The sequence below is a fragment of the Anthonomus grandis genome, chromosome 4, assembly GCF_022605725.1.
Source record: "Anthonomus grandis grandis chromosome 4, icAntGran1.3, whole genome shotgun sequence".
In the NCBI taxonomy this organism is placed as follows: domain Eukaryota; kingdom Metazoa; phylum Arthropoda; class Insecta; order Coleoptera; family Curculionidae; genus Anthonomus; species Anthonomus grandis.
The window spans coordinates 8,614,780-8,638,874 of record NC_065549.1 but is presented as its reverse complement, the minus strand read 5'-3'; the positions used below and the strand labels follow the sequence as shown (position 1 = coordinate 8,638,874).

At 28.4% G+C, this 24,095-nt stretch overlaps 1 protein-coding gene across 2 annotated transcripts in view; it reads left to right on the top strand.

Moving 5' to 3' along the window:
• Positions 1-24,095, top strand: part of LOC126734957 (cordon-bleu protein-like 1) — a 68,436-nt gene that overhangs the window by 11,079 nt on the left and 33,262 nt on the right. For both annotated transcript variants that reach the window (XM_050438812.1, XM_050438817.1), the window contains exon 2: positions 17,087-17,215. In XM_050438812.1, the coding sequence (XP_050294769.1) occupies positions 17,112-17,215 (104 nt within the window). In that variant the 5' untranslated portion in view covers positions 17,087-17,111. The remainder of the gene's footprint in view (positions 1-17,086; positions 17,216-24,095) is intronic.

Here is a 24,095-nt window from a genome sequence, read left to right as displayed (position 1 = left end):
AAATTCATTTTAGTTTTTGTCAAAGTTGAAGTTGTTGTCCTGTAAGTAAAGTCCTCTTTTGCTAAAGCTACTTAAAAAAACAATTAATGAATAACTATTTACATTACCTTGTTCACCTTTTTTTAAAATATACACTATTTTTGACAACATTAGTTCTTTTGGAAATTGACCACTTGTAAGAACATTATTAAAACTACGATCTTAAGTCAAACGATTTTGAGCAGTGTTTCTATGTCTTTTTGGGTTATTCTACCAAGTCCCGGGGTAAAATGATTTTTCATTATTGATTTATAATCTAATTAACATAACCTGTGATATCTGGATTTTAAAAGTGCCATCTTATATCAAGACATCACTTGTCTAAGATATTACGAAAAAATGCCTGAAATTACGTACAGTTTTTTACATTAAACTAATATTAAGCTTGTATGAGATATAAAAATACAAAACAGCAAAACTGAAAAGTGTTGTATAATAAATTTTAATATAGGTAGGTGGAAGAAGAGGCAAACTAAATATTTAAGTCAAATAAGGTACATGGGAGACTTTAAAACCACTATTCCATATATTTTGGAATTCAGAAAGGCCTGGAAAGGCAGTTAGATGATAAATTGCAAGGATGATTACACTGAAGAGGTCAATACTGTTTACTTCACATATCAACTTATCAAACCTGGCTCAATTAGAAGAGGTTTTTTTTCTTAGAAGAGGATTTTCTTACATACGTAGAAATGCCTGTAAGTACTTACAGTTTTCTACATTAACCTAATATTCAGCTTGAATGGCGGATAAAAACACAAAACCGCAAAACTGAAAAGTGTTAAATAATACATCTTCACACAGGTAGGTGGAAAAAGAGGCAAAACAAATATTTGAACCGAATAAGGTACGTGGGAGCCTTTAAAACCACCAATCCATAAATTTTGAAATTCAGAAAGGCCTGGAAAGGCAGTTAGATGATACATTTCAAGGATGGTTACACTGGAAGGATCAATAGTGCTTGCTTTCCATATCAGCTTGTGAAACCTGGCTCGATTAGATTAAGGGTTGAACGATTATAAGGAGCGTTTCTGGAACCTAATGTATGTCTGTATACCTTAAATTAATCGTAGAGCGGTTATATTATTTCAAGCACTCTTCGACTACTCTATGAGGGGAAAAATTACTTCACTACCTTATAATAGGCTAGTGCTTTGTTGCACTTCTTCCTCTGCAAAATGTATTCCTGGTTTTTGTACTATTTTGTTTGCTAATAGCCAATACTTGAAAAAAGTTCATTCATTTGCTTTGCAATGTCCTTGTCTTTACCATAAATTTTACCATCCATCTCAATAATTTTGTATACTTTTGCCTTTTTGGTTGTTATTCTGTTTTTGGTGTTTTACAATTTTTACTATTTTATAATTTATAATTATATATAATTTAACAAAAGTCTTTAAGGGAAATTTTGCTGACTTATTCACCCATCTGAGGATGAATCAGAAAATGACTATTTTAAAAAAGTTTTTTTTTGTTTAAATATAGGCCCAGTTTATTACTCATAAAGTAGTCGATAAGTCGAAGACAGCCTCAATAAAAAAACAAAACAATTTATTAAGAGATTCAGATAAAAAGAGTAATGTTCATGAACAAAAATATTTCTTGCAATTTAATATATTAAATAAGGGTAAAATCAAAATTAGTGTTTGAGTAAAATAATTGTATATTTACCATTATTTAACATAATTTATTATATTTCTTTTATATAATTTATTTCAGACACCTTCTACATTCAACATTCTCTGTGGAACGAAAACGGTTATTTAAAGAACGTTATAATACTTTTATATGAATCATTTTCTCATCAATGTTTCGTATCTACATATATATTTATCAACCAGTTTTGATTATGAATTTTTTTCCGAAAAATGAATGTGACACGTTAATAAAATCTTGAAATGATTTCTTATATGTTATTTAGTTTTTTATTAATTTTATCATGTACGACAGTATTACTTATTTTATTTATTGTTTTGCAGCTTTTACATTTTAAACTACTATTACTATTTCTATTTGAGAGTAATTCCTAATTTCATTAACGGCTCCGGCTTGCATCCGTTCGATCATTTATTGTTTAAATTGTTCTTATTTCTATAACTAATCATAATTCTAATTTTAATTCTTCAAGATTCCTTAAAGCTATAGGGAAATAATGTTGTTCTGTGTCCGCTATGCAGTTCTCTGGAACTTCGATTAAATTTCTCGACGACGACTCAGGAATAACAATGTTAATTTTCATTATCATTATAATTTTTCTGGTATTTTATACAAAAATTTAAAAAAAAAACATATTTTGTGCATTTTTTGCCCGACGTCACTTTACTTTTTTTAATGTAATAAAAAATCATTGGAGTACACAACATATTGCCAAATTTTATATTTACAAGTATTTCCAGCTCAGAGTACCCTTCTAACCAATAGCGCCGATGTGGCAACTTTCTGAAACTAGTTTTCGTTCAGTTTTGGATACACACGTTTATCGTATAGATCAGTCTCCTTACCTCTAGTCTCCTTGGTTTTTTCTCGCTTTAATACGCATTAATGTCACCTGTAAACTTAGTAATTGTTAGGTTATAAAGAAAGGGAGACACTTACAGCCCACCCCAAATTTTGTAAAAAAAAAATAGCCAAAGTTGGGAAAAAAAGGACGGAACATAATCTAGAGACTCCATAAGTACTCTAAGATCACACTCAGTACTCATCCGTTATTCTTAAGGGCGCCCTGTATAACTTGCTTCATATTTATTTTATTATTATATCGCCCTCCATCTTCGATTGTTAATGAATTTAATAGAGTTTCTGGAAGAAATTATTATATATTATAATTTTTGTATGGCTACTATGCCTTCTTAAGTAATATTGTTTACACGGAGGACATTATTATTGATTTGTTGAGCATCTGCATAGAGAAAAAAATTTAAAGAGATCTTACTCAAATATTAAATCTTAGTCAGGCTTTAAAAAAAATTACAGCACTATAACATATTTATTAAGTTTGGTTAATGATATCAAAAACAATGACGAAAAAAAATTAACTACCGTGAAACGGGGTTAAATTGATCATTTCGTTTGTAAATTTGCTTGTAACTCTTTTGATAACTGCGTATCGATATTTAAATTAATCATAAATGATTGTGTATGGATGCTGTAAAAGGATTTTGCAATCGTATCTGCTCTAAATTTAAAGTTGTTTAAAAAAATGCCAAAATAAGGTGTGATCAAAGTAAGGGTGACTTTGATCAGTGCCATATAATTGTATTCTTCTTGCAATGCCTTAAAATGCATTATGCACAATTTAACCCCCGCTTAAGTTCATCAATCCTTTTAAAAGTTACAGATAATTCTAGGTTTTGGGGTGAAATTGATCACTTAGGGGGAAATTGATCAGTCATAAAATTCCACTAATTGGTTATTTTTTTAGATAAAATAAAAAAGAAACATCGCAGTTTTTTAATACTTTATTAAAAATACTTGTTTAAAAATACAAACACGTATAAAAGACATTCAAAAAGTAAAGAAACAAATCTTTAATTAATAGATAGAAGCAGTAATGCGTATAGTAAGGATTGACATCTCCTTAATATCTACTGCTTTTTTTAATTGATAAAATGATTTGACATTTGACTGACAAAATATCTGCCAAGTCTGTGGAAAACTCGTCGTCTTCTTGTGGTTTAAAAACAGTTTTTCTTCCATTGACAGATTTTAGTTCCAGAACTTCGAATTCGTTTTCATTGAAATTTTGAACTGTAGCTATGTAACGATAGCTAACACTTTTTCGCATGTCCCCCAACACTTTAACCAATAAAAATGTCCCAATTTTGATCTCACTTTGACTCACTTCCAAATATTCAATTTCTTCGTTTTCCTGCAACTGGATAAATAAATCGTCGGCGGTCATATCATTGTCGGAATTACCATTTGTTATAGGTATCTTCAACGTCGCTGTCTGAACTGTTGGAATCATTTTGGGCTGTCACACTTTTCCCTGGCTGAACATCAAGTTTTGTTCTCTTCTTATTTCGTCCTGTTGGAGCATTTGAAGATCTCTGTTGTTGTAAGCAATTTACCAACACGTTCTGCACTTGGTCTTGATTAAAATCTTCTCTAGGCAGCTTGTCTAATACTCGGTTTGGATTTAAAGGGACTATGCCCCTTGCTTCAAAAGAAGAAATAAGATTTCGTTTAACCGCATTTGCTATTTTATCTTTGGATAGTTTACTATCCATTGTCACCGAAGTTATTGCCTATTAGAATTTTTGGCCCTTGCTGTCTTTTGGCATGTGGAAGAAACGCAGACTTAAACCAGTCATTAAAAGTTTCGGCGTCCATCCACCCATGTGACGTTCGGTTGTATTGTGATCCAGCTGCACATCATCTATCTATGCAACAGGGTTCTAATTTTGGTCCTTGTTCAGTCCACTGCACCCACATTTTTTCTGCTCTATAAATTATATATGGTGGCAAAAGAACTCCTGCTGCAGAACCACATATCATCACTGAGGTTGCAGATTTAGTAAAATTGCACACTCGTTCAGGGTATATTACTCCACGGGAATATATTAGTTTTTTGCGCCCAGGGTCGTCAAGCAAATTAGTTTCATCATAATTATATACGTTCTACGACGGAATACCATTTAAAGTTGTTTTAAGGTATTCAAAATATTCAGTTAATGTTTGCCTGGAAACATCAGCACGAGCTCTTTTAATATTAGCTGCAAGCCTTTGAGTTATTACATTGTTATGTCTTTCTAACAGCAAAAATACCCAATCGGTACCGGGTAAATTGTTCTTAAATTTTGCTACTGAACGACCTTGGGTATCTAGCAGGTTTTTGCCATATGCCTTAAATCTGTTAAATTAAGAGGAAACCCCCAACGCCACGAATAGCAACACATTTAAGAATTGATTGTTCTTCATTGGAGCTAAAAACGGTTTGCCCGAAGTTACTTTTAACATAACGCTCATGGTATCTGTTATTTAAGGTCCCGCAAGAAATATTGAACCATTTTGCAGCTTTGCGTAAACTCCACCCTTCATTTATGACCTTTTCTAACGCTTTTTCTATGGACTCTTGACCATAGTCTTTGTACCTTCGTGCCCCAACTTTTCTCTTATAAACTCATATTCAATGTCAATATTCTAAAACCAAAAATATTATTATTACTAGTAGTACTATACCCTTAAAATTATATAAGCTTTATAATCTCCTGATCAATTTCACCCCATTCAGTTGATCAATTTGACCCGATCCAATAAATCTTAAAATTTGACAAAATCCGCAAACTTCATTTTGAGGTTATAAAAATACAAGATATTCAGGATACTAAATATATCACGCACATATCCACAATTTGCATGTATTTTTAAATAGCAGTCAAATTTTGGAAGGTTATATTTTTGTCTAAATATTACTTACATGTTTGAGAGCCGCAAACTCCAAAAAAAACGTTTAACTGACAAAAAACATTCACATGGATCACTAAAAAAAATCGTCACTTAATATGCGCGGGAAATTTAAATGTAAAATATTTTGATATGGTGATCAAAGTCGTCCCGCGAAGTCAAATTCACCCCATTTCATGGTACCTGTATAGCTGTGCTAGATTCTAGCAAAACGTTTGATACCGTTGACTTTGCTTTTTGTTAAATTAAATTATATTGGTTTCTTACCACATACGAGGAAGGACATTGGATAAAAGCAAAGATTTTGTGCAAGGAACAACATGGAACAACACAGCACAAAAAAAAAAGATGATGGAAGAAACTTTATTACGCAACATCAAAAAATCTTCAGTCAACCCAGTGTGGATATTATCAACGTTGGGTAGTTGTAACTTACTTACTAGGCAACAAAATCTAATTGACAACCAAATCCGATGAACAACAGAATAAATAGTATGAACCTTAACGGTAAGGAACCTGAAGTTATTTATCGGAAGTACTCTTACATATGTTATTACATTCATTACATTTAGTGCATTTTTATTTACCTAGAGTTTTTTCCAGTAGCAATTATTTTCCTTTTCAAAAAATTTATCATCTGCAACAGTGTTATTATTTCTTATAGCCTTTTGTTAAATTTGATCAACGTTCGATACATCGAACTTTCAACGTTTGAAAGTTCGATGTTCTTCTAGTACTAATAATAAATGATCAACGAGGTAAAGCAATTGGGCAAGTTCTTCGTTGAAGTACTCGTAGTTCTGATTGCTATCAAGATAAAAACGTTTACTGGAAAATCCGTTTGATTTTTTTTCTAACAATTGCACTTCACTGTATACTGTAGTAAAATTCTCCAGTGTAGTAAAAGTCTCTAGCAGACCCTTCTGAAAAATAAGCAAACATTTCTCAAAAAAACAACAAATCAATAATACATTAATTTCACGAATATTTATTTAAAAACAATACAAAATGCCGTTAAAATATGCAAATATTCACGGGTAACAGAATACATTCTGCATAAGAAATCAGCAAGTTGGCAAATGGTAAACATTTTTCATTTACACAATAACAGATGCATTCTGCATTCAAATTTAGCCACCTTAATTAAAGTGATTGCGAAATTACTGGTTAAATTAAAAACAATCAAAATTACCAAGTTTCACAGCAAAAGTACACATAACAACACGAGGTTTCTGTTTTTAATAACAATTTCTCTCTTGTCAGTTTTAAGATGGAATAAACAGCTTGCACGTATACATACAGTCGACCTAATTTAATATTAATTTGCATTGTTTCTACTTTTATTTTTGCAATTAGAATTTCCAATAGCACGAATCTTATTATTAGTAGATTTCTTGAAAGTGGAAAAAGTGAGTATAGACATGCGTTGAAATCTTTTTTTTTGCAAAAGATATACTATAACACGTAATAAGTCGACATGCTTAGTGGAATAAATATGCCATTCATTACGAATAATAGGTATTATTAAAGTAAATTTAATTACTTTTTAAAATTTTTATAGTAAATTAATTATAATTATATTTTTAATTGGCAAATTGCTTTAAATCTAGAACTTGAGTCTAAAAATTCAGTCCTGAATTGGATGTTTTTATCGACCTATTGACCAAAAAATAGGTTATTGTAAGTGTATTTAAATTATCTGTACTCACCACGAAAGGCAAAATGATATAAATTAGTGCGTCGTATCCAATTAAATTATGCACTAAATAAACTATTTATTACATTTCTTAAGTAACATTCTGATTTTAAGTAAACCGTTAAAAAAATATCATTACCTTAGTATGCGTTACTCAATTCGTCTATTTGTTGATCCCCAATGTAATTACGTAAAGTTTTCTCATCAACGGTATATTATATAAAGTTTATTTACCGGCATTTTTTACGATTGTAAAAAATCGCTACACGCAAAATGTGGTAATCCTTCAAAAAAAAAGTCACAGCCCATTACGCCGATTAATTGGACGTTACGTAATAAAGTTGATTTCCGCTAGAAATTTCAAACCATTGTTTTTAATATCAAACAATCTAAGATACCTACTCGAAGATTTAATTGAAAAAATACAGGATGTTCGCAATTTTATTTACTATTCTATAATTTACATGCATAATAAAATAATGGGATTTTCGAACTGCTTAAATAGGATTCTATTAATGTTTAATTTTTTTATTATGAAACATATCTCAGAAATGAATTAAGTCGACTAAGCCTGGAAGATGTTTTTCAATTTTTATCAAGGTTGTTAAGGAAGAATTTCATTATTGAGAATTTGGACAATTTATTTTAGTTGTCTCATATATTTTGCCACCTTACTAGTTGAAGGTATTCACTCCTAGAAATCACTTAAATCAACTGCCTGGAAGAGGTTCTTTAATTTCTATCCAGGGTCTTACGAGAGCATCTCACTATCTTTCAAAAACCAGTTCTATTAAAATGCCTGAAAAATTGGACAATTTAATAACTTAATCTAAAAGCTGATTAAGTTTCAATTCAGCTGTTTGAAACCCTTTTTTTAGTTTATCCAGTTAATTGGGATCATTCCTCTTAGTAGTCCAAATCCAAAAAAGTGTTCAAATGCCTGGAGTGATTTCTTATTAATGCTTCTAACACTTTCCAAAGGCTTTCCAATCAAGTCTTTGTTGAATATATTTTTTCAAGCAGTGTGAGAGCATTTAATTGTTGATTTCTTGTTGTATTTGAACTTTTTAGCTTTAAAAAACCACAGTCAGGCATATTTGTTTATTAACAGTTTGCATTTAAAAAAGAAAAGTTATAAAATAAAAAAAGCTTTAGAGCAAGAAAAGGACTGCATTTAAAATTGAGAAAACTCTGGTAAATACATTTGAAAAATATTGAAAAGTTAATTATATAACAGTACATGAAAAAGCTAATTAAATAATAATAACACTTTTTTGTAAAGATTTCAAATCATACAATATTTTCTTAATTATTTTGAGCCTTAATGGGTAGTAAAAAAAAGGACATTCTAAAGAAAAACTTATGAAAAAGGAATTGTATCGTAAAATGTAAAAAATGTTTTTTCCTAAAAATGTCGAAATGTTGATCCTAACAAAAATTCTGAAAAATTGTTTTCATAAAAACTGAAGTAACATTCTAACACCAAAATCCCTAAATAATTAAAATATATTTACATACAAATTTTTACTTAAATTAAAACAGAAATTTAATAATTTTCAAAGACGTAAAAATAAATGATTTTTAAACAAAAAATTAAGGAAAGAAAACTTTAAACTTAAAACTTAAGCAAATATTAGCATAAATTTTTTTTTAAGAAATAAAAAGTAATTTTCCTAAAATTATAAAATAATAATTTTAGAGCAGCTAAAACCTTAACTCAGTGGTTTTTTGGCAAATTCTAAAAAATCATATCTGTGACAATTGAAATGGTAATTTTACATTAAAATCCTCATATAATAAAAATGCAATAAATAATAAATACCAATTACTAAAAAATTAAAAAAAAAACCCTTTTTTATATTTAAAATGTTTAGTATTTAACAGAAACAAATGTTTTTCTATTTTTTAATCTTTTTACAAAAAATTCAATAATTTTTTATAGAGTTCTGTCTTCAATAAATAAATATGTCTTGAATAAACTTTAAAATCAAATTTTTCCTATTTTTCAATTTCGAGTTTTATTTAAAAAATTCATTATCACTAAAAAAACTTACATTATTTTGTTTATATTAACGTTTTCTCTGTATATCCTTTAAAGATTTTTTAATCGCTTTAATTATATAACTGCATGGACTGAGTCTAGAAACACTTAATCCAGATTGAGTTTTCCAAACTAATTAACATCAGTAGATAAATAATTATCCAAAGCATATATTCTTTCAAGAACTAACTAACTAATTACTCACTAACTCATTTCTCCCTATTAACTCCTAGATAATCGCAAACCAGATCGCAGATTCATATTAGTAATAAATCTGGTTGGGTAACTGCGTTCGTTAGTTAATGTAGGTAATTAATTCTGTTAGAACCTGTAAAACGGAGGCATGCGGAGACTGGAATGTTGCTTAAGCTGATCGTTGCCGATCTGTGAGAAAAAAATTAAATAATTTAAAATAAATAAGATAAATGGAAATTGGATTTTTGTATGTTACTGGGTCTTGGAGACTTGGAGTTTTTATTGTCATTATCTAGGAAAAAAAAATATGTTTTATAAATAAAAATAATAATTTCGGAAAATGCACGTAGTAAAGCTCAAATTAACATGTTTAGAACATTTTGCAGGAAACACTTTCCTTGTAGATGACGAATAGCCCGCAAGATCACCCGATTTGTCTTCTTTTGATTTCTTTTTATGACATTGCAGTCGTAAATTTTTAACATCGACCCTCAATCTTTAGAAGATTTCCGCACATGCTTTGATCGTTGCCGGTCTATGACCAAAAAATAAAATAATTGAAAATGAATGGGTTTTTGTATATTACTGGGTCTTGAAAACGTATTGTTTTTTGTCCATATTCAGGAAACATTAGTGTCTTATAATTAAAGAAAAAATAATCTTAGAAGATTTCTGAAAACCTTGCTCGACTATTTTCTATGGACTAACCTGTATATGGATAAAAAGGTTAACAAAAAAAAATCAAGTAATCGTTACTTTTTATGAACCTAAAAAAACCATACTCCTATTTATAGCAAAACACGAAAGGAAATATCAATAAAGGTTTCTTATTACAAAATCGGAAATTAAAACGACCTTTATAAGGTTCATTTTTCTAATAAACATCACATGATCTACCAAGCAATAAGCAAACTATATTATATACCAGAACGTACTACATGACTTAATTACAGTCCATATTACTAAAACATTCCGCTATTTACCCGACGACCTTGACGAGTAATGAAAATATTTTCAAACACAATAATGAAATATTTTTGCAATAAATTTATAAACAGCGCCATTTTGTATGCACCGATCGAAGATCGCGACTACTGGTTTTGCAAAAACCCACTTTGATTTAAATATTTATATTTTAATTGTGTTATTTACTATAAAACGCACGTTCAATGTCGTATGTGGGTTCAATTGTTAGTAGGTTATTTGCATACCGCCGCGATAAGAGATTGATTCAAGTTTAATAAATACATTATTGGTCCTTAAGTGTCCAATATTTCCATAGTGAAGAGGAATTAGCCAATATTTACGTAAAAAATTACAAAATATACTTTTAGCACATGGTTATGTAAATTGGCAAGTGTTGTAACAACGTTTTAGGGTTATTAGGCGTAATTACTGTGAAAAATTGTTCATAAATGGTTTCCTATTAATAAATGCTATAAAATAGTACAAATAATTGTAAATAATTTAACATGCGCATTCCTCTTTTAAAAAAAAAATAGGTTAAGACAAATTTCTCTGGTCTGAAAGTCAAAGGCAACTATGATACAGGGTGACAAACTTGTTTTTGAAATTTTGGCCATGATTTAGCATGCATTCTTCGTTTTTATGTTTTTTTTTATAAGTTACGCCAACTGGACGCCACCAGCAACATTTTGATTTTTTTTATTACCTAACTTTTTTAGAAGTTTAAATTTTTATTAGGACGTAGAAGTCGAATAACTTGGCCCACACGAAATCAAGGCTTTAACCCATTAGATTTGTACATAAAATACATGAAATTAATTATTTACGAAAATACAATAAACTCAAGAGAGAAATTAATGGTAAAAATATTAATTGCTGCTGAGTTATTTCGAAAGCAGCAGTAAAAGAATCTTAAAATATATTGAGACAAATGAAAATCATGTCGAATATTCACTGGAAAATATTCATAATTCTTATTTTTAACTAATCTTTTGTTTTTTATCATTTATTCTAAGTGTAATAAGGTAATGTAAATATTTATGAATGATTTTGAATGTAATTTTTTTAAGTGGATCTAATAATGTAAACATCTCGAAAAGGGTGAATTATAGCGAAATTTTTGGAGTATAAAAAAATATGAATATATAAAATTTTAAGATTTGCAATACAAAAAAAGCTATATTCCAAGTTTTGTTAAAACGAAGAATAAATTCTAAATTTATGGCCAAAATTCAAAAAAATTACACTGAGATTATCACCCGACTTCCGGACTAAATTTAACTTAATCTCTTTTTTTTTAAAGGAATCTGCTTTTAAATTCTCTATTATTATTTATGGAATACTCTATATAAAAAATAAAATATTAGCTGGATATTTATGTTTTTCTTTTGTTTTCATTTGCTGATAATGATTTTTTTTTTATTTACAGAATTACCAAAATTAATTATTTGTATGTTTTCTTATTTTTTTTCTTCAAAAAATAAATATTTTTTATCGTCTATAAAAAGAGGATTTTTTGCTTTTGGTCTACTTTATCGACCTTCGTTTGTTTGCTTGCCTTTTATATGAACAGAGATGTAAATAAAAGAAATATCTTCTTATGATAGTCTTAATATAATAAGATAGATCTGAAAGATGTAATGTGAGCTATGCATTCTTTGCTTGTTATTTGTTTGCTATATTAACTTTATTTTGATTATTTTTTTCTTTTATAATATAAATGTATTTTTTAACAGTTTTTTTTTCTTGTAAGAATAATATTTTTTTGCTTGTTATTAGTCCAATTTATTGACCTTCGCTTGTTTGCTCTCCTTTTAAGTGAATTTAAATGTATATGAAAAAATTCAATTGTTATTAAAGTTCAATTGCCAATTTTATATTTTTTTCTCAAAAGGATCTTAGCTTTTTTCATTGAGTATATTTTATTTGCTTTTTTTCTGCTGCAAGGTAAATAAAAAAAAATTTACGTTAATTTTTTTTTCTTTTTGGCGAATTATTGGATCCTTTTACCTTCTGTAAAAAGAATATATTTTGCTTATAATTAATCCATTGACATTCGTTTAAACTTTTGTGTGTTAAAAAATGTAAATAATATATTTCTTAAAAAAATATTTTGACAAAAAGAAAATGCTTACCTCATTATTATTCATTCAGTCTTATTAATTTTAGCATTCTTGATTTTTTTTTGTATAAAGGTACTAAAATAAAAGAATTGGTATGTAATAGTTTTTAATTTATTGATTTTTGTTTGTTTCCTCTCCTTGATACAAACAAAAAAGTAAATAGAAAAAACTATTTTTTCCAATTTTATCATAATTTTTTTCGCACAAGGACTTATTATTAATCCATTGACTTTCGCTTGATTTTTTGAGTGCGTAAAAATTATTTAGTTTATTATTATTTTATTTTAATAATTTTTCATTTGCTTGATTTTCTTTTTTTGTGTATATAAATAAAAGCAAAATATTTTTTTAAGTTTGATTTTTTTTAAAGAAAATGGATTTTAATTAAATAAGTTTTATTTTATAAAACATTTTTGGTTAATTTTATTAACACTCTGATTTTTTCTTTCTAGAGGTTTTAATTTGTTTCTTTATTTTATCATACTCTCCTTTTTTAAAAAGACATTTTTAAAGTGTACAAAAGTCCCTTTCTTTCCAATAATGTACTAATTAATTAACCCTTTTAAAAAGATAATTTCTAGTATATTATATTTTAATTTATTACCTTAATTAATAATTATTCAGCATATTGAAAAAAATATATTTATAAATTAAGACTACCAAACATATTATTAAAAAAATTGCATATAAACATGTAATGTAAACATATACAGGGTGTTTCAGAACTATGGGATCAAACTTCTAGGAGCTGTTTAGTGCAACAGTAGAATCCATTTGAGTATAGGAACCCATATCCGGAAATGTGTCACTACGCCACTACGGCCCTAAGACGCGTTTAAATTTAGAAAAAATATTAATTACCTAAATAGGATCTGATGCATTTATTTTTACCTTTTGTATAAGATACCATCACAACAATTGTTCAAAATGTCTTCCTCCAACCTCAATACACCGATTTAAACGCCGCACATGATTTCGGCGGACTACACTAAAAATTTGATCCTCGTTTTGATTGATTTCAAATGCTGCTGTTATTCGTCCAATTAAGTCTAGCTCTGAATCTACTGGAATTTCGAGCGACTTTAAATCGGGTGACCTAGGAGGCCAAGAAACTGCTCCACCTCTGGCAATCCAACGGTGCCCAAACCGCTGAGCCAAATACTACTTGTACAGCAAAGTGAGCCGGCGCTCCATCATGCTGAAACCACATATTTTACTGTCTAACGTTTAGTGGAACATTTTCAAGGAGTTCTGGGAGAACTTCCTCCAAGAAACGCAGATAAATATATAGATCCTGTTGACCATTCCGGTAGAAGGTATGGCCCAATTAAATAATCATCAACAATGCCTGCCCATACGTTGACAGACCCACGATTCTGATGTTCTCTTGGAAAAATTGCATAAGGATTTTCTTCGTCCCAAACATGGCTATTCCTACTATTAAAAATACCGTCTCTTGTAAAAGAGGCTTCATCGGTCCACAAAACATATCCTAAAAAATTTGGTTGTGCAATGATGTGATCCAGAAGCCATCGACAAAATTGAACTATAGGATGAAAATCGGCTGCAGTTATACCTTGAACTTTCCGGAATTGGTAAGGATGGAGTTGTTGCTCGTGTAGTACCCGCCAGACAGAAGCATTACTCGTATTCACATTCTTAGCGACGTCACGTGTGCTATTTGATGGTTCATCGGCAACTCGCTGAAGCACCTCTTCTTCAAATTCGACCGTTTTACGGTTCGAGCAACATCAGTATCATGCATCTTGGTCTTAAACATACCTGTCTCAGCGAGCCGCTGATGAACCGCAATAAACTTTTTGTATCCAGGATGCTGTCGTTCGGGATAACGTTCATGATACAACCGCGATGCTGCTCGTGCATTGCAATTTATTGCTCCGTATGCCAAATGCATATCCGCCAATTCTTGATTGGTAAAGTTTTCCATTAGCAGTAAATGTTTAAAATTGTAAGCTATCAAATTTTTAAATATGACATTGAAAATTGACATTGATAAGCGTTGATTTTAAACAATTGTTGTTATGGTATCATGTACAAAAGATAAAAATAAATGCAGCAGATCCTATTTAGGTAATTAATGTTTTTTATGAATTTTAACGCGTCTTAGGGCCGTAGTGGCGTAGGGACGCATTTCCGGACGTGGGTTCCTATACTTAAATGGATTCTTCTGTTGCACTGAACAACCCCCAGAAGCTTGATCCCATAGTTCTGAAACATCCTGTATATGAAAAAACATGTTATGAAATTTTATTAACAATGTAATTTTCGAACCATTTTTTACATCTGATTTATATTATAATAAGTAATCTTAGATGTTTGAAAGATTATACATGTAAATAACATGTATTTTTTTTACTTATTTACTACATAGGGTCTATAAAAAGGGCATTTTTTACTTGTTTTTATCTATTTTATTAAGTTTCTTTTGACGATTTTTTGTTTTATGTGCAGGTTTTTCCTTAGTTTTATTATGTTCTCCAATAGTGTGTTAAATTTTATAAAAAAAATTGAACTTGTAGTTAGTCTAATTCATTAACTTTCGTTTGTTTGCTCTCCTTTTATACAAACTGAGAAGTGAATAAAAAATAGTATCTTCGATTAATTTGCCTCTTTTCCTCTAAAAGCATTTTGCTTGATTTGTCTTTTTTATTATTATTAATATTTTGCTTCCTTTAGTTTCTGTGTAGAAAAGGGCGAATAAAAATATATTTTCTCTGAATTTATTTTCTCTAATTTTGAAAACATATATTTTCTCCTAAGCTTTTGTAAAAAGAAATTTTTTTGTTTGTTATTTATTTATCGAATTTTGTTTGAACTTTTGTGTTGGTAATAATGTTAATAAAAAATTTATAACAGTTCTTAAATTCACGATTTTCCTTTTACATATTATTTTTGTAGAAAGGAAATGTTTACTTCATTATTGTTTTGTTTCATTTATTTATTCTCTGCTTGGTTCTATTTTTTGTGTACAGGAATAAAAACATAATATCTTTCTGATTCTGTTTTTACTTAATATTTTTTTCTTCTTTTAAAGAAATTATTTTATTAATTTTCTAATTGCTTGTTTACTAATTGTATTATTTCCTTTTTGGGAAAATATTTTTTTAATATGTTAATAAAAAATGCATTTTTTATGATATTCTCACTTTCAAAATAACGCATTCTTTAATTAATTTTTCTAAAAAAATATTTTAGCGTCTTATAGTTCGATTTAATAACTTAATCCATAACTATTCAGTATAATAATATATTTTTTTAGTTTTTTTATATTTTAATATTTTCTTCGATAGTATATTAACTTTTATAAAAAAAAATATTTTTTAGCTTGTTTATTACATTTTAATGAGTTTCATTTGTTTGCTATCCTTTCTTATGAACAAAGTGAAAAACATGTAAAATTGTTAATTTTTACTGTTTTTGGAAAATCGTATGTTTTTATAATTTTTTCAAAATAATATATTTTGTTTATGATTTTTTTGTGAGCATAAAAGTATTAACAAAATTTTTTTAATTAATGATTTTCATTAGAAATTCTTCGAACGGGGACAATACAAAAAAGTAAACGACGTTTTTTATTTCATAATTTTCCTTCTTTCCAAACAAGTTATTGTCTTAGAAATCTCTTGAAAAATTTAAATTTTTTGGAATGATGACCTAAGGTACTGCCTATCAACCCTAAAAGGTTCGTAATTTTAGGTTTCATGAATAAAAAGCGATTAAAGCAACCAAGTATCAAAATAGTATATAATTAATTGTATATGATTGGCATTTATGTATTTTTTTACTAAAAACTACTTAAGCTTATAAATCCTAAAATGTTCGTTATTTTAGATCTCATTGAATATCCAGAAAAATAGTGATTCTATCCTTACAAGAAATAAAAAAAATATCTGTCATCAAAAGTACCAAAAAAATTATAAATGTTAATAATTTTTATAATATTAACACAGAAATTATAAAAACTTTGGAAATATACAAATTGCTTTGATCGTTAATTTTTCTTTAAATCTAGTTGTAATCCAGTATTGTTGTGGGTCAAAAGTTGCCTTTTTCTTACTATATATAATATAATTCATACGAACAAATTATAATTGCTTATTCATACCTTGAAAACCAAGCCATCTATAATAAATCATTTCTTAATTTATATTCAACCCCCAAAACATCATACTTATTTACGTATAATCGTCTGAGGTCATCACTAAATAATGTTATTGCCTTATCAATAAATTTAACAATTTTACTAGTGATTGATTAATCCTAATTGATGAACGTTCAATATTATGAATTCATGCGATTTTTTCTATGATTTTTAAACGACTTATTTGATGAAAAAAACCTCACATGAACACACCTTTCTTTACCATACTTAAACGCAATTAATTTAAGTATGGAGAGAAAGTAAACTTAAAACCTCAGAAGGTATTCAGTAATTATTATTAATATATGCATTTACGTACGCTATGTTATAAAACGCCAAACAGTAAATATGTATATATTTACAAAACCATTATTTTTATGCTTGAAAGGTACCGCCTGGCGGCTCCTATATTTCTTTCAAATAAAACATTTTATTAACAAAATTGTTGTTTTTTTCAGGCAATAAACTTACGTAAATAAAAACATGCAAATCACAGAAGATACACCGCCAGACATGCTGGCGGGGGCCATGGACCTGACATTGCATTTACCATCTGGAAAAATTGTGAAGATGTCGGTGGAACGAAAGTAAATATTAAATAATTTATAAAAAAAATTATAAAACTTATATTTACATGAAACATTAAATAAAACAGTTACTTTCGTCAAAGCTCTAGAAGAAGATAAACGTATATTTAACAAAGCACCATCGCGGAGGTTGAATAACAGAATCTTCGTACAGTTATATAATTAGTTCTATGGTGTGAAACCCAGAAGTAGTACTCGTATCAGTTAAATGTTACTTTGAGATTAACTTATTAGGCGATAAAGTTAATTAATTAACATTGGTTTTTCTTTTGTGTCTATTATTGGATCAGTTTATAACTTTACTTTAATAAATATTTCGGATTTGATGTTATTCTCCTGCCAACCTAAAAAGTTTTTACGCCTCTAGAGAAAGTAGGTTTAAATGCATTAAGAAATACATGACAACTCAATGACCCATTATTCCAATCCATATTCCAGGGTAGATGGTGAAAAAAAATTAAAACTCTAGACTACGAAGATCCTATAAATCTTTCGACTAATTACTATTTTTAATTATTATTTATATTAACGACAACGATTTACGATATATGTATTTGTATTTTGTATTTGAATTTAAAAATAATTGCTTTCCAAAAATTTTAGTTAATGTAATATATAAACTTATAAATAACTGACGAAAAACACAAAGTCTAATATCTTATAAAAAAATAAATAAATACCAATTATGGAACATTAAACTATGCAACATGATTTGATGTTTGTTCATTTTTTGATCAAAAATTACGAAACTTTCAGGCTTAATAGGCAGTACCTTAGGTTATTAACTTCCCAAAATTTCAATATTTTAGTTTAATTAATTTTTAATTTAAATGAAGTAAGCGCCAATCATGTACAATGCATAATTTATTACCATTTTGATGTTTGCGCTCAAATATGATGACACCTAAAAATACGAACTTTTAGGGTATATTAACAGTACCTTAGGTCATTACCGCTGGAAATTTTAATTTTTTTTAGCTTAAGAAGTTTAAAAAAAATAAATATGCCAATCGTGTACACTTAAATTATGCACTATTTTAATGCTTGAGCTCAAATAGCTTTTTACTGTTGAGCTCTAAAATTAAGAAACTTTTAGAGCTTAAAGCAATTACCTTAGGCCATTACTTTAGAAAATTTAAATTTTTTAGATTAATTAATATTTAATAAAAAATAAATAATTATCAATCGTGTACAATTAATTATGTATCTTTTTAAGGCTTAGGCTCAAATATAAAATTCCGAAAGTTTCAAGGCTCATGGTCAGTATCTTAGGCCGTCTCCTCGAAAATAATTAAATTTGTTTAACATAAGTTATATTTAACAAGTTTTTTAATTAAAAAATAATTAAATACCGACCTTGCACAGTTAAATTATGCACCATTTTGATATTTAATCTCAAATAGCTTTTCATTAATGAGACCTAAAATAGGAAACTTTTAAAGTTTCTAGGCCGACCTTAAGTCATCGCCCTATAACTTTCCACTTCGTTAGCTTAAGAACTTTTAAATTGAAAAAATAAATAAATACAAATCAAACACAGTTAAATTATGCACCATTCTAATGATTGTGCTCAAATAGTGAAACTTTTAAGGCTTATAGACAGTACCTTAGGTCATCATTGCAGAAAATTTAAATTTCTCATCTTAAACAGTTCTCTAATAAAGAAATAAATAAATGCCCATCATGTACAGTTAAATTATGCATTACTGATGAGACCTTATAATATTACAAGACTTTTAGGGCTTATAGACAGTATTTTTGGTCATCACTTTACAAAAAGGTTAACTTTTTAGCTTGAGCAGTTCTTAAATAAGAATATTAATATTAATTATGCACTGCTTAATTGAGGACCATTTTAATTTTTGGGCTTAAATAGCTTTTTACTGACGAGACTTTTAATTACAAAACTTTTAGGGTTTTGTAGGTAGTACCTTCGGTCATTACGTCATAAAATTTTATATATTTATCCTAAGTAGTTTTTATTAAAAAAATAAATAAATATCAATCATGCACAGTCGATGCTTAAACTATTTTTTAGATCAAATAACTTTTCACTAATGAGACCTAAAACTTACGAAACTGTTATAGCTTATAGGCAGTACCTTAGGTCATCACTCCTGAACATTTCAAATTTTTAGCTTAAGTACTATTTAAATAAAAAAATAAATGAATACGAATCATGCACATTTAAATTATGCACCATTTTGCCTTTTGGGTTCAAATAGTTTTTTAATATTAAGACTAAAAATTACGAAACCAGGGTTTATAGGTAGTAACTTATTTGAATATTTTAGCATTTATTATAATTAGCAATATTTCTAACTTTTTTGCTTTAACATTTTTTCAATAAAAAAATAAATAGATGTCAATCATATTTAGTTAAGTTATGCACCAATTTAATATTTGTGACTTAAAATAACAAATCTTTTAGGCAGTACTTTAGGTCATAAATCTAAAAAAAAAAATTACTTTTTAGTTCAAGTAATTTTTAATACAAAAAAACAAATAAATTTTATATATCTACAATTAGAGTATGAATCATTTTGATGCTTGAGGTTAAATAACTTTTGACTGATAAAGCCTAAAATTATAATACTTTGAACATCCAGAAAATGTCATCATATCATCAATATCATCTTTTTTGTTTAGTAAATTTTTATCAAAAAAAACTATAAATTTAATGAATGCCAATAATATACAATTTAATTAAGCACTAATTTAATCCTCAGGCTCAAATCACTCTTAGTGGATGAAACCTACACAGGTGAAATTTTCTACTGGATAGGAATGACTATAGAATCACTTAAAAAAAATTCAACTTTATAGCTTTAGTATATTTTAATTACAAAAATATATAACATGCTATCATATACAATTAAATTATGCTGTTATTAATTTATGATTTCAATGTTATGTTGACTGAAAAAACCTAAAACTATATAACTTTTAACTAAGCTATTATGGCCAAAATTTTAAGCCCTCATTAAAAAAATCAACCTTCTAGTTCATATAATTTGTAATAAAAAATGACGATGAAGAACAATTAAAGTAAACACTAATTTAATGCTTACACTCGAATAACTTTTGAATAATGAATCCTACGATTAAGAAACTTTTCGAGTTAACGAACAGTAAGTTTCTTTATTATTCCATAATATTTCAACTTTCTAGCTCAAGTAATTTTTAATTAGGAAAATCAATAAATAGCAACCATATGCAATTAAATTATGCACTAATTTGATGCTTAGCAGTTTACTTTTAAAACTCGTTTTGCAGCAGCAAATAGCTATCTTCTATACTCTCAGTCTTATTATGGTCTTATTAGATCCAGGAATTTTTCGAAGATATAAGCTTTATGCAGGTTATTGATGGGATAAATGGAGTTTGAAAAAGGCGACTCGTTTTTTTAATTAAACCAGCTAGAATTTAATAAAAATACTGGTTCATTTTCGCTGAAATAAAGTGGTTTAACAAGATTTTCTATAGTACTTCAGATAACAAGAAATGGACGATCAAGAGCAATTCAGGGAAGCAAAGAAATTAAATAATTACATTTTTCGTGGACTTCATTGAAAGTCATGTTTAATATATTTTATTTAAAATAATCTTAGTATTAAAGTAATTGATGTTTTCAGGGACTTAAAAAATGGTACAAATATTAAACCTAAAACAAAATCTTTAAAAATTAATTAAACGCAAGTTTAAGGTTTCTATTACGACATCAAACTAAAATTTTAACCTCATACCAGAAAAATATGATTCGGAACCTAATCAACATAAATCTGATTTTACGTAACAATTTTTTTTAAAATAAATGAATATAATTGAACAAATATCGAAACTAAAACAGGTATTGTATTTTTTGCATAGACAAGGACGAACACTGTATATTAACGTTGCAGAAGTTATTGGTTGAATAACAGATTCCGCGCAAACAGTTACATAATCATGGCGTAAAGCAGAGAACAAGTCATAATTGCGAATAGAATTTCTTTATGGAACTTTAATTTGATACAAGAAATGAAGAACTGCTTGAAGACAAAGTATTCTTTGCCATATCAAGTGAGACGTCTATATTTATCATTGATGTTTTAATGCCAACAAGGCATCTAAAATAGAGAAAAAGGTATTATTACATTTGATGGTCTGAAGACAATTATTATGTTTTTCCATTAATTGTGATTGAAAATATTTGTTCTTCTTCTTCTTCTTTTTTTATGGTTTTACTTTAATTCTACTAGAAATAATTGCATTTTTTTTTAGTTTTAATGAGAAGAAAAACTGAGAATTCATCTGAGACAATTTCATAATATCCATAATTGTTTGCCCCAGAAAAATCCTCATAGATTTATTTAAAATAACGTTAATGATAATCAATGTTGTATGTTAAATAAGTCTTCAATATTCATGTTACTAACCTCAATGTTTTATCATATACTGCCCATTACAATTTTTTAGGCTTTAATTATTTCTGGATACTACTAGGACATATAGAGTTGTTTACTGATCTTATTCTTCTACAGTAAAATAATGTTTATAATACATATAAGAGAATTTCAAGAACAAATAAATTGTCATTGAATCTGGTTACCAATTAACTGATGTTGAGGAATGAGCTCAATTTGTCATGATAATTTATTTCACACTTTAACCATGTTCCAGTGAGTAGAAATCAGGTTTGTCATCTAAAGCTAATGAAGAGATCATGTCAAGAAATTCATTGGTATTCTTCATAAATATTAGTACTAGTAATTGTCAAAATTTGTTGGTATGCATTAATACTTATGATATCATGATTAAGTTTTTCTCCGTAAAAAAATTGACTCAATCATTTCTTCTTCATAGTTCTACTTATGTGATTTAATTTTTTATATTAAAATTTGACGCCATTCACTATTGCTTGAAGTGTCGTGACTATTGTGAAAGTGGTTGTTAATAAATTTTTAAATGGTATTTATGATGTCGTGATGAATTCATGTTTTGATTCGAATATTCCACTGTCTCCAGCTGACGCATTTAATATTTGAGAAATTTATAAATTGCAGAGGACGTTCTGAAAATATAGAAGAGAAGAAGAAGTAGAGTAAAAAGAAGATGAAGGAACTTGATAGAATAAAAAGGCTTTTGAAATGGTGCACCGTGATGCAAGAAATTAATAAAAGATAGTAAATTTTAAGGTTTTTCCCCTATATAAAAGTTGTTAATAGAGACGAAATGGTTATAAATATATTTTTAAATGGCATTTATGTTATCGTAATGAATTCGTGATTCGACTAGAATATGTCACTATGTGTCCAGCTGATGCATCTAATATCCGAATAATTGATAAAGTGTAGAGAAATTTTTGAAAATATAGAAAAAGAAAAAGAAAATGGTAAAAAAGAAGTAGAAGAAGTAGATGTAAAAGGAAAAGAAGAAGAAGAAAGAAAGGGAGAACGAGGAGGAGAAGGAGAAGAAGGAGGAGATGGGAGGAAGAAGATGAAAGAGAAGGAGAAGAAGAAGAAGAAGAAAAAAGATTATTCTTTACGATAAAATAAATAGGCGTTTGAGATGATGATAGATAACCGTGAAAGAAGTTCGTTAGCAAGATTTCTACTGACGTATAATCTAGACTCAATCTACGACTTTTTCTTTGACGAATGAGAGAAACAATGTTGCAAGAAATGAACAAAGGAGAGTGGATTCTAACGTTTTTACGCTATACAAGAGTTTTAAAGAGAGACAGAACGATTGCTTATATATGTTTAAATAGCCTTTATGTTATTGTGGTAAATTCATGCTTTGATTAGAACATTCCTGTCTGTGTCCAGCTGACGCATTTAATATTGGAAGAATTGATAAAGTAGAGAGTAAGTTTTCAAAAAATGAAAGTAAAAAGAATAGAAGAAGAAAGAGACGAAAAAGAAGAATAATAAGAAGATGGCGGAAAAGAAAAATGATCGGTATAGAGTAGAGAGGCTTTTGAGATGATGATATATAGTTAAAAATGAAGTTTTATATCAAGATTCTTTTTGGGTTATAATCTACTTCTTCTTCGACGAATAAGACTGAGAATATGCTGAAGTGAGATGATGAATAAAAACATCAGTGATGCAAGGAATTAATAAAAGACAGTAGATTTTTAGTTTTCTTTATTATATAAGAATTCAGAGATTGGAGGGACACAAAGTGTATGGTCTCAAATTATGTTTATTTTTAAAAACTTGGTCTACTCCCTTAACTCCAAGGACTGTAATGCTGTTTACATTGGTCAGTCTGGAAGGAAAATAAAAACGCAGGAACACTTAAGAGAATATAATAAACACAAAGATACCGAAATCACTTAGACGAAATCGGCTTTTGCAAGTCATTTATTGTCCTCAAAACACTATCCTTGCATCCCGGAAAATGTAAAAATTGTTCATGAGTGCCCTAAGGTAAAAAAGCTTGACTTGAGAAGATGGAGATCACAAGGGCAAAAAGGAGTCCTGTACTGTCTTTGAATTTCTCCTGTAAATTTTGTTTTTACCTTCGAACCGCATTTAATTTTTAACAATATTCATCACGACCCGATGGTCGCTGGTTCATTTCTCGACCAAGTCATATTTCACTTTTTATTTTTTATTTTATTTTTTGCTTCATTTCCGTTCTCCCGTTCATTTTAACCTCATTCTACTTGTTTTGCTACTTTTATTTTATTTAGTTTTGACACCGGATTTAATGTGAATGTCAGCATTATTTTTTATTAATAGCTTTACCGGTAAGTCATATCTTAACATTGTAATTTATGTCTATGTATTGTTGTTTTTGTAATAATGTTCCCTTCTTTTTTCTTTTAGATCTGACGATGCCTTAGGGCGAAACACGTGTAATCGTTTTTAAAGATAAACATAATTCGAGA